The 12339-nt window shown below is 41.1% G+C and overlaps 1 protein-coding gene across 8 annotated transcripts in view; it reads left to right on the plus strand.

Annotated features, from left to right (window-relative positions):
• The window catches only part of ANO5 (anoctamin 5), a 65682-nt gene extending 54479 nt beyond the window's left edge, over positions 1-11203 (plus strand). For all 8 annotated transcript variants that reach the window (XM_079965268.1, XM_079965269.1, XM_079965270.1 and 5 more), the window contains 4 exons: positions 2592-2797; positions 4517-4698; positions 6272-6377; positions 7069-11203. In XM_079965268.1, coding sequence (XP_079821394.1) covers positions 2592-2797; positions 4517-4698; positions 6272-6377; positions 7069-7293 — 719 coding nt within the window. In that variant the 3' untranslated portion in view covers positions 7294-11203. The remainder of the gene's footprint in view (positions 1-2591; positions 2798-4516; positions 4699-6271; positions 6378-7068) is intronic.
• The last annotated feature ends 1136 nt before the right edge of the window (positions 11204-12339 follow it).

The raw sequence follows: 12339 nt of genomic DNA on the forward strand, positions 1-12339 counted from the left end.
CCCGACCTTGTGGGACTGGCGCTGCGGCTCTCCTGAAGCCTGGAGAGCGAGAGGGGTCAGTGCGCACCAACCCCTCTCGCTCTCCAGGCTTCAGCGAAAGCCTGCATTCGCCCCATAGGACGCACACGCATTTCCCCTTCATTTTTGGAGGGGAAAAAGTGCGTCCAATGGGGCGAAAAATACGGTACGTTGCTTTTAGTGAGCTTTCAGCACAGATTTCATGTGGCTTAAACCCCTGCCTTATCTGAACACAGCTGTATCTGCAGTTTGACCCATTCTGTACAGTGAAATACATGAACTTTCTGCTGTCACAATGTGCTACCACATAAACAGAGCATGACTACAGAGAGCAGAAGATAAGAAGCCAACAGCTGTTGTGATTTCACAGAGCAGCCAACAGATGGCATATGGTAGCTTGCAAGAAAATCTGTTCTAAAATAGTGTTGTTATGGCTGCTACATTGTGTTTTGTGTGCTAGCCTTTAAGAAACTAAAAGCAGACGTGCTGATTTGAGTTGGTATTCATTGCAGTAATGAATAAAGTATGTTTTGGGTTTTCTCTTTATCTGAAAGCACCATAGAGCGAAATATTTTTGTATTTGTTGTGGACCATACAGGCATCTCCCCACTTTCCCATGTTCTAAATAGAATCATACCAGGAAATGGCAGTAGAGAGTCCTCATTGCTCATGAGGAGACCCTCACAGAGCCCAAAGAGGACATCAGTGAGGGCGGAGGAAGCCCCAAAGAGACTTGAGACACAGCTGGGTTTTGTTTAGGCTGCTCAGCCTCCCCATGCATCTTCCAGCCTCCAGCTGGCCCCAGAGTTTCTACACTAGTTGAAGAGAGAGTTGTATTGGGAGAGAGCATGAGAGGGAGCTAGAAAGCATGGAAAAATGAGCATTTCGAGGCATTTTAGAGGGCGCTTCCCACTTTATGCAATTTCACTTATGTGCATGATGGCCCAGAACGTAACCACTGCGTAAGTGGAGGGGGGGACACCTGTATTACCAAATGAAAATTTAAAGCTGGGGGGCAGAGAAGATTATAGTGTAAAGTTAATATGCATTCTATGGGACGCAGGTGGCGCTGTGGGTTAAAGCCTCAGCGCCTAGGGCTTGCCGATCGAAAGGTCAGCGGTTCGAATCCCTGCGGCGGGGTGCGCTCCCGCTGCTCGGTCCCAGCGCCTGCCAACCTAGCAGTTCGAAAGCACCTCCGGGTGCAAGTAGATAAATAGGGACTGCTTACCAGCGGGAAGGTAAACGGCGTTTCCGTGTGCGGCTCTGGCTCTGGCTCTGGCCAGAGCAGCGATGTCACGCTGGCCACGTGACCCGGAAGTGTCTCCGGACAGCGCTGGCCCCTGGCCTCTTAAGTGAGATGGGCGCACAACCCCAGAGTCTGTCAAGACTGGCCCGTACCGGCAGGGGTACCTTTACCTTTACTAATATGCATTCTATTATTCTGTTTTTAGACCCTATCCTATTCTCACTGGGCAGCTTGTCAAATCGTAGCCCCTTCTTCCCCATTTAAAATTTTATTACCTCATAAAATGCCCTACTCTCCCACCCATGCTCACTTTGACAGCCATGGAGAGGCAGTGACTTGCAAGGAAAAAAAGTCTCAATGAAGCTGTAGTGGCCAGTGTAGTAGCTTAGGTGGGGCACCACTGTCCTCCCAGCACCAAACTAGGCACTGTGCAGGCACATAATGGCAACAGCAGTGGGTTGGGTCCACTGCATAGCACCATGCTCCTAGCCTCTCTCCGTCCTGTAAGTGCCAGCAACATACTGTGTTTGGAAGCTGGGGGAGCATTGATGGCTGCCACACCAGCCACTACTGCCGTGAAGGCTTTTAGGCCAGGGATGGGGCTGGAACACAGCTAAAGTCACACAAACTCTTGGTTTATCATTTAGTGTGATTACCATGCCAACAGTTTGTATGGCACTTACAGAGACCCTGCCCTGAAGAGCTTACAATCTAAAATTCAGTCAAGGGAAATCAACCAAGAAAAGGGAAGAAAGTGGAGGCGGAGAGAAAGACTATGCCATTGCTTTGATCATGCATGCTTAAGATTGACTGCAGACTATGGTAGGTCATGAGAACTAAGGAGTGGGGGACATGTGCTCTTCCAGATGTTGTTGGACTCCAGCTCCCATAAACCCCAGTCGGTGTGGCCTATGGTCAGGCATGATGGGAGCTGTAGTCCAGCAACATCTGGAAGGTTGTTGGCTTCCAGCCTCTGAGTGAAAGACTTGAAGGAAGAGGTAGAATTTCCTTTTCTGTGTTAGGGTTTTTCTTCTTCAGGGAAAAGATTTTCAGTCTTATTCTGGAATTGATCTCTTCATCTTCAGTCTCTGTATTATTTTTCTTAATAAATAACTATCATTTTTTCTGAATTAAATGTAAAAACAGGTTTACTTTTTCCCCAGGAATACTTGCTACATTTGTTTTGATTCATACCATGTACTTGCATCCACAGCTGCACACAAATATTCTGATATGTATGTTTACTATTCACAATTAATTCAAATGTAAATTCTCTAAGGTTTCATTCAGATGTTTTCCTTTATTTTTCTCTCTCCTTTTCATGTAGTTATCCAGTTTGGATTTATCACTTTATTTGTGGCCTCTTTTCCTTTGGCTCCATTACTTGCTCTGATGAACAATATCCTGGAAATTCGAGTTGATTCTTGGAAGCTTACAACGCAGTTTAGAAGGCCAGTGGCAGCCAAAGCCCATAGCATAGGAGTCTGGCAAGAAATTCTGAATGGGATGGCTATCTTGTCTGTTGTCACAAATGTAAGGTTTTTTTTTTTGTGTGTGTGTGTGTGTGTGTGTGTATGATTTCTTAGTTTACAAAAATATGTGCATTGTCTGTTTTGTCAAGTTGTGTTTTCTACAGATCCGTTTCATTTGTTGTGAGACATTAGTGTTGCATGCAGTATTAGGTTGGGAAGAAAAGAGGGGGAGGGGGACAGTGAGTAGAGTGGTGTGGTAATGCTTCTATTCTTGTACTCAGTGTATGTGTGGGGTTTTGTGTCAGTGTCACTTGTGTGGGTTCGCTTTCTATTCGCCTGTTATATTTCCTTGGTGGTGAGAGAGATTGGGGAAAATTATTTTTGGATATGAGGGGGATGTTGAAACACATGGCCTCAGATTTTGCAATGTTTAATTGTTGGCCCGACACCATTGCAAATGTGTTGAGTTCTTTGGTTAGGGTGGTTGCTGTGTTATGGGGTCTGGTGTTGTGATCATCAGGTCTTCTGCAAAGTGCCCTAATTTATAGGTTCTGTCTTTTATTTCCACTCCCTTGATGTCTGTGGCTGCTTGGATTCGTTTGCTAGAGGTTCCAGAGCCAAGATTAATAGGAAGGGAGACAGTGGGCATTCTTGTTTTTTGCCTCTTTGAATTGCTATTGTATTAGACTCCATACAGCTGGTCCTGCATTTTGCTGAGGCTTGGGTGTACGTAAAAATTTTTAAGCTGAAGGTGTATGGTAGTACGCATTGTTTTAAAGCTCATGTCTTACTTCAGGGATCCTGGGAACCGAAGCTCTAAGAAGGTGCTAATTGGTGCACTCCAACATAATCACTTTTTTCTAAGGGAAATTGTAGTATGTAAAGCACAGGACCCTGATTCAGCTAAAGTTAGTTCCATTAAAATTAGTGGAATAAATTGTTGGTTTTCGTCCCGACCTTTGCAGAAATGTAAATGGCAAAGCATCCATAGTGGTGCCTGCATTGTGGACCATGCTTTGTCAGGTTAGATTTCAGGGCAGCACTAAACATAAAAGATCAATGTAATGAAATACAAAAACAAAGATAAAAGCAGCAGATGAAAGCTTTAAAATGAACTATTAAATGATTGCTCAATTAAATCAATTAAAATGTGCTATTGCCTGGCATTTAAATGATTGCACCTTCCTCTTTGGGAAGGATGCTTTATAACCACTGCCAAGAAAGCCCTCTTCTCTGAAGGTATTGTCATACTCCAGATGGAAGAGGTACATGGAAGAGAGCCTTGGCAGAGGATCATAGAGCATTGGCAGATCAATAATGGTTCCAGTTAAGTTTACCAGTTGTACATCCAGGTTTCCTTCAGCATCAGAGGCTCTGAATGCTAGGTGGTGTGGAATAGGAACAGGCAAGTGCTCTTGTCTTACCTCTGGGCTTCACATAGCCATCTGATAGACCACTGTGGGAAATGGGATGCTGGACTAGGTAGGGTTTTCATCTGATAAATCACCATTGTTCTTATGTTTTTACATATATCAATAAATAGACACTTTTTAATCCCTGTTTCCATGGAGCTCGAAGTGGCATACCTGGTTTTTCTTCTTCTCCTATATCCTCACAACATTATTGTGAAGTAGCTTAGGCTGAGAAAGAATGGCTTAAGGTCACCTGGTGACCTTCGTATCTGTGCGTGGATTAGTATTCAAAGGTAGAAACATTGTTCATTTCTTTGCATTTCCTGTGAATGAAACATTTAACATATAATCCAACTTCTTTCCTGCAGGCATTTATTGTTGCCTTCACATCCGATATGATCCCTCGATTGGTTTATTATTATGCATACTCTATGGATCCTTCTTCACCCATGTCTGGATACATTAATGACAGCCTCTCCATATTTCAAACCTCAGATTTTCCTGATAAAAACAGGCCTGACATAAACCCAGAAAACTTTTCCACTTGCAGGTTAGTTGCAATTAACCCCTTTTACGTGTTTGTTTGTTTGTTTGTTTGTTTGTTTGTGGTTTTTTGCACTGGATTTCTGTAATAAATCAGTTATATTGGTCTTGATCATTAAATTCTTCTCCTTACTGTTGCCTTCTATAAGATGAAGTGAGGGGCCCTTTAGCCATCAGAATAAGACATTTGCTTTATTATATGAGTTTTAGGGAATGTAATTTGATGTCATCTTGAAGGCAAGATGTAATTGTGGCAATATTACCAGTACGGTAGTAGGAAAAAAAGAACAAATGTAGCCCAAAGGACAGAAGTAAGGAAGTGTAAAGACTACAAGCTTTCATTGCCTTATTCTCACTTTTAAATTTAAAGTAATTTCACTCTAGAAGTAGATGTAATGCTGATCATGGTGTCTCTGCAACCCCATATTGGCAACCCCCCTGCCACCTTTCTCAGTAACATGTAATGTGTGTCAGGAAAAGCTAAAATAAAATAAAATGATGTAATGTCACCTGCTTCTCTAACATGTCACTAGGGGAAGAAGGGGCCCACAACACAGAACTACAGTTTTCAATAGTAGCTCTGTGATTGTCTCACCTGGAGAGGTGACCTAAAATAAAATGCATATATCAGAGTTCAGAGAAAGGGGAGTTGTATCACATGGAGACTTTTTACAGTCTCCTTTAAAAGAAGACTCATATGTAATTAGCTAGGAATGGATTCAACATTTTGTTTTATCCAGTGCTACCGCTACGACATTCCTGATAACCCTATTCCCTGTTGAGTGCACCTCTTGGAATGGGGCTACTATAACACACAAGATTCCACATGGCTTTTCACTACAAGGTGCCTACAGAATCATTTCTAGCATTAGCCTTCTTTGCATGTTTCTCATGCAAAGGGGCATCATGGCTGTAAAAGACCACACATTTAGCGTTACCCTGGAGCTCATGTAATTCCTCCTGGCCCCCAGTGTGCTTACAGATACCTTCTGGAAGAGGGAGCCTTTTTTGTCAATGGAAGGTGTTGCTCAAGGGGGAGGGGGCAGGAGGACTCACACTGCCTCAGGCGTGGGGCTATACATGCAGCTCTCTTTATATCTCTGCTATCCATTTGCATGAGTTGCATGTGAGGAGGACTGTTCCTGTTGGCTATAAATGAGCCATGGAAATCTACAGTAGAAGTGTAGGACATGTTCCCATTAAAGCCCAAGGCTTCTGTTTGTACCATTTAAGCTTTAGTGCTTTGTTTGAACAACTTTCCTACATCACGTCTTGTTTTATGTTTCTGTTCCCTGATTTATGCTCTTCCATGATCCACCTATTCAAACATCACCTTATGATAGCTGAAAGCTCTGCTAGCATGTGCTCTACAGTTTGCTTTTGCTATGAATGAGCAAACGAGGGACACTGAACCAGTTACAAGAGCCATGTCCTGAAAAGAAATAAATAAAGCAAAACATTAAGATCAGGATCGAAAGGCTTCTTAAGTGACAGGTGTATTTGAATGTAAATGCCACTGAGCTTGTAATCTGTCTGCCTTTGAATGTGGCCCTTCACCTTTACATGTTTGTATTCAACAGGTACAGGGACTATCGATATCCACCAGACCATGAGAGGAAATATGCACACACAATGCAGTTCTGGCACATCCTGGCTGCCAAGATGGCTTTTATCATTATTATGGAGGTAAGTTGTTCCCTTGCCTCTTGTAATTGATTCAGTGTAGAGTGTCAGTGTAGAGTTACTGCAGTTTTGATGAGGGTACAAAATTATCTTGTTGTGATTCATGGAATTGTAGCTTTAAAAGAAAGGTAACAACAAAACACAAAGGATTTACAAGTTGCAAACAGAAATCCAGAATCGAATACCATTTGCATATATGCAGATTATAAAAGAATTGCAGAATTTTGCAAGCTTTACTGCAAACAACCCTCTGTTGTTTTGCCCCCCAAAAGTTTGTGCTATTTATCTAAATGCATCCCAAGCTGATGAAATTAGTGTGCATGGCATGCTATTGTTGACCCCCCCAAAAAAACCCCCTCTTTGTAGCCACAACTTTAAGGTGTAGGACAGGCTTCCTCAACCTCGGCCCTCCAGATGTTTTTGGTTTACAACTCCCATGATCCCTAGCTAGCAGAACCAGTGGTCAGGGATGATGGGAATTGTAGTCTCAAAACATATGGAGGGCCGAGGTTGAGGAAGCCTGGTGTAGGAAGATATCATCACTTTGCAAAACCATCTTTCTCAGAGCTCAAGCCTAGAAAGTCTGCATTGCAAGTGTTTAGGACAGGGAATAACAATTGTTTGATGAAATACCTTGCTTGCATAGTTCTTTGCATACATCCTCCTATTTTTGCATTGTTCCCCTGCCTTGCAGCATGTTGTTTTCATTGTCAAATTCTTTGTGGCTTGGATGATTCCTGATGTCCCGGCTGAAGTGAAAGCCAAAATAAAGCGTGAGAAGTACTTAACTCAGAAAATCTTGCATGAGTATGAACTCAATAAACTCAAGCAGAAGCTGTGTGAAAACAGGACCACCGCCAGCATGGAAAAGGAAGTCATTGCCACCGAAGGGAGAGTGGAGTTATCAGAAGTCATGTAACCTGAGGAACAGCTGACTGTGAAATTCCAGCCTGTGAAAATTGGTTGTCCAATCTGAGATGAGCAGTTCAATATGCGTGAAAGCTTCTCTTTTGGTTCTAACAATTTTACTGAAGCAAATGGAGAGAATCAACATGGATTTCCTGTTGGCCAATCAACAAGCTACGTACCTTTGCTGCTGTGGAACCTTGAAAAACGAATCTGCTCATGACACTGCTGAAATGCCTTGCCTTTCTAAGGCTGTATGTTTCTCATTACTAGAATCGTCTTAAGTGTGTTATAGCGAAAAGTTCATAATGTTCCACATTTGCAGTCACAGTTCTTGGTAAGTGTGGCGATGGCGTCCTGAATGAAGCTCAGGAAGTTCCTCCCTCACCCAGCCTATATTTAATTAGTATCATTATTAGCTGATAAGGCCAAGAGTTTTGGTGTGTTGTCCTTCAGTTGTTGCACTGTCAACTGATGATGCTAGAGCATAAACGGAATTCTGTATCTTTTCATCATGCTCTTCAAGTGATATTAAAGCACTCCACAGACTCCGGTGGGGATGCTGTCTGTGGCTGTGGATTTCATGCATCATCTTGGTAGGATTAGTCCTACCAAGCTTCAAGGCCCCTTCCAACCTATGGCTCTATAGTTCAATCCTATTTTTGTTTGCCTGTTCTCAGAGTTGGGGAAACTGGGATCTGAACTGCCAATATGCTAGTCATAGTTAACCTTGTTAAGGCAGAAGGGGCTTAGTGCAGCAAGTACACAAATGTTTGGGGAGCCTTTACTGTAAGATGCTAACATCAGACAAACAAAAAACTAAATTGGATGCCTTACTTAGAGAAGTACTAATCTGTATTTGTCTGATAGGTAGCACTGGCTATTCAAAAGCATGTACTTTTCACACATTGGCCTTGATCATGCATTACTTTGGAACATTACTTGGAAAATCTTTCACATATCACGTGTGCATTTCTGCCGCACAAACCTGTACCTTTCAGTACCTTTTGAGGTGGGTTGTTTTGTAGGTTATTTTTAAGGCACAGATAACATATTTGTAGATTTAACAGTTCAGTAACTATAGTGACCTAACAAAAATTAAAACCCACAGTTACTTTTTCATAAGTAATTTCTATGCTTAATAATTTTCATCAGCCATATTTTCTCCAAAATAGTAAGGGAAGTTTAAGGAATTATACCTCAGAGTTCCTAAAATAAAATAAAATAATTTTCTATTCTTACATGATTAGTGAGAGTTAGAAAGATGACCAGATTCTTCCTAAAATTAGTATGATATTGAATTGGAAATATACTTTATCAAGACCAGATCCACTGAGGTAATCTGGAGTTTTACCTGTGATTGTAGTAGTATTATTTGGGATCTGAAGTCATTATTTCTGAAATTTTTAAAAATGATTTCATATTTTTCAAAACCCCTGAGTAAATTATCTACAGGGATAAATTGTAAACAAAGCCATTTGTTGTGAATATGCCTTAATACTAGATCTCTGTGTTTGTACAGAGTATCTATTCATAATATTTAATGAATGAAAGGTTATGTACATTAATGTAGCCAAATCCGTAATGCTTAGAAATAATGGTTTTTTTAAATGTTGCTAAGAAGAGAAACAGTTCCTTTTTTTTGTCTTAAGACAATTTTGCAAATTTATAAAGTTTATTTAGTGTAAACTGTGCATGTAGACTTAGCTAGAAGGTGTTACAGGCAGTGTTTTGTTATATAATTTTAAGTTCCTGCAAGTATTTTTGAAGTTTTGCTACGTTTTTATACCCAAGTTTGCCCCACACTGCATAGTGCCTTATTTACATGCACTTGTGAAGGAAAAAAAGATGTGAAAATGCTAGTAGTGTAAGTTATGTAGCATAATGTATCTTATCAGTGAATTCACAGGTATTATGAAAGTATCAGCTTTCAAACTCAGTCTTGTGCATTAGTAGCTGGTCAGGAGCAAGTTTTGCAAACTTCCAAGGTGTTTTGCTCAATGCAATACGAACCTTGAGAAACAAACACTTGCTGAATTCTGAATTCACTAAACATGAAGCATGTTGGACATAAAGTACTTGCACTTTGAAGCTTATTCTTGACTGTTAAGTATTGGAACAAATATCCCAGGCTGTGTCTAGCATGTGAGCTAAAGATTATGTTGTTTTATACATTTGTGTGCTTCGGTTTCATTTCTTATGGCAAAAGAGCAAATTATCTTCTTTGAAACACTATGGTAAAAGATCCCAATCAATGAAGGAACAGTACTCATATCCTTGGCAAAGAAAAGAGCTAGATTAGTGGGCAAAATGCCCAGATTAGATTCATAGTATCTGTCTTGAAAAAACGAAACAAGAAAAGAATGGTGCTTATAGCAAATAAGAAACTTATACAGATATTGGGTAACAAACAAGAAGGTTATGCAGATACTAGGGGTGTGCAATGGCTCCAGGAATAGAACAATGAGAATTGCAGGGTTTGGGGGTTTCCTCCTTTTTTTCATTGACACATGATATCAGTAATTTCCCCCAAATCAGATAGGGCCCTCTCCTGGGGTTCTGTTGCTCTGTTTCTTTGCTTTTCTGTGCTGAATAATTCAATGTTTGCATTTATAATAGCATGGTTTGCCAAAACTATGCAGACCCCCAGAGAGGAACTTGCAGCCACTTTGCTCCTCAATTGTCTTCTTTGCTCAGCCAGAAAGAAAGGCTGAGGTGAAGCTGCAAATGTTAAAATAATGTTCAGGTAAGAATATACACCATTTGGCTATCACTTAATTGTTTTATGGTAAGAAAGAGACAAACTCCCATTTCCCTGCACTTATCCAGTAGAGCATTATGGAGGAAAGTGAATAATAAAAGTCCCTGGACCTCTTTGTCTGCAATTTGGCAGATTTAATCTCTCTGATGGAGCTCCTGGGCATGTAAATTTCATCCATTTTGGTCAAAGGTGGGAGGAAGGTTTTTAGATTCACTTTAGATTCCCCATTATAGTAAATCGGGAGCACACAGCTTCATTTTATACAGAGCAGCTCTGAACTGGGGGGAAAAAAAACAGATTGAAGAAAACAGAGCACAGAATGACTTAGAAGCAGATTGTAAGTTTTTAAAATGTACAGATACAAAGCAAATCTTAGAGCCTATGCACACCCCATATTTAATGGGCTGTTCCAGCAGAGAGGTCTGCAGGAAAAACTAAGGTACTAAGGGTGCTGTCTGCAGAATGTAAGTTGTTAGCCCAATTTCTATTTATTGAACCTAATTTCAAAGGTTTCCATGCTCAGAGACAGGGTTTCGGTCACCATTGCCCTACTGCCCATTCTCTGCTTTGTGCATATATTATAAGGGTCTGTGCATAACCTATGGGGTTTTGAAGAGAGTTTGGAGAGTGGTGTGACAAAAAGTATTCAGCACCAGACTGAATTTAGCATCCTCCTCAAATTTTGAATCGGTCTGGCTTACATTTTCTTTCTTTCTATTTGTGATGTGCTCAGTCTGCTAAGATACTGTCATCCCCCCCCCCCGAAATGATGTACAGTTAAGACAAATAATATTATATAGTGTATATTAGATATGCCAAAGAGACATTGCAGTCACCAAAAAAATCTACATATTTAGCCAAAAACACTTTCTCATTGTTTGAGCATAAACACTCTGCTGCTTATTTATAAGTGTTCTTGTAAATATAAATGGAGGATTTGCGATAGATTCATATTTAAAATATGTTTGTGTTAGTGTATAATGAACTGCAGTGGTTGTAAAACAGGCAGCAAACAGTGCAAATCAAGTCCAACACATCACAGTTCTGCTTGACAAAAAATGCCATCCGTGTCAAACTTAAATGTATTAACAAATTAAATGTGTGGGTTTTTTAGCTTGTCACACTAGTTATTTTAAATTGTGTAGAATCATTTTTTTTTAAATGAACACTGAGCTGCAGTGACTTGGCACAGATGTAAATGAAATAAGTGGCTGTAGTTGCACAGTACCTTGGGTTGCGTTTTGTCAAGTCCAGTTGAGATGAAGATTACACAAACAGCTTTGTCTGCTGTTATTATGCACTCTACCCATTGCAGCCAGAGCAATGAGAGGGGTTAAATTTTTAAGAAGTGGCATGTTTACTTATGTAACTCTGACCTGTCATTTGAGGAGACTGTGGGGCAAGCCCTGAATGTCTGCAAGGATATCAACAGAACAGAACTTCTGGCAACTTCTGGTACACAGGTGACCAGCCATCTTTACAACTGCACTGAGTCTATGATTTTGTAGTTCCTGGCAGCAGTGGCGTAGCGTGGGGGGTGCAGGGGGGGCCGGCCGCACCGGGCGCAACATCTGGGGGTTAGGGTTAGGGGGTGCAAATCCACGGGTTAGGGGGCGCAAATCCACGGGTTAGGGGGCGCAAATTACTTGCCTTGCCCCGGGTGCTGACAACCCACGCTACGCCACTGCCTGGCAGGGAGCAAAAACACAAGATATTTTAAGCCCCTGGTGGGCAACTGTACCCATGGAAGGTTTTATTTGTAAATCTGGAACATTGGGATGGCATCCTCTGTTCTGTATTTATATGCAATTCCCTTTTAACCAACTCCAAGTATTGTTTTAGTATTGTTGGATTAAATTCCAGACATTTTAATTTGTAGGCTATGACTTCTAGGCAAAAATATGTAGATAAAGCCTCTTTGTGCTTAGCTCAATCTGTAAGGAAACCTCATTTTGCTCAGTGGGACTTATTCTTAAAAATATGCACAGGACTGCAGCTTTAAGTGCCCATGCATGATACATTTTGAGTCACAGTTTGTTAAACTTGTACAAACTGAGCTCTCACTCAAGGAGAATTATATCAGTTGTGGTCTGAGTGGCAGCAGTGCTTTTTGCATTCTAGCAACCTTTTCAATAGATACTTTTATACTAGTCCACTGAAAGAGCCAAGTTACCAAGTACTGCTGTGGTGTTATATTTTCAGTTAATTCATATGCAAGCACTGGACCCTTGTGCCTTGTAACAACACTTACTAAGGAATGGTGTTGTGCATGTTTGCCTCTATGCCCTTGCTTCTGAC

Source organism: Podarcis cretensis (assembly GCF_951804945.1).
Source record: "Podarcis cretensis genome assembly, chromosome: 1".
Lineage (NCBI taxonomy): Eukaryota > Metazoa > Chordata > Lepidosauria > Squamata > Lacertidae > Podarcis > Podarcis cretensis.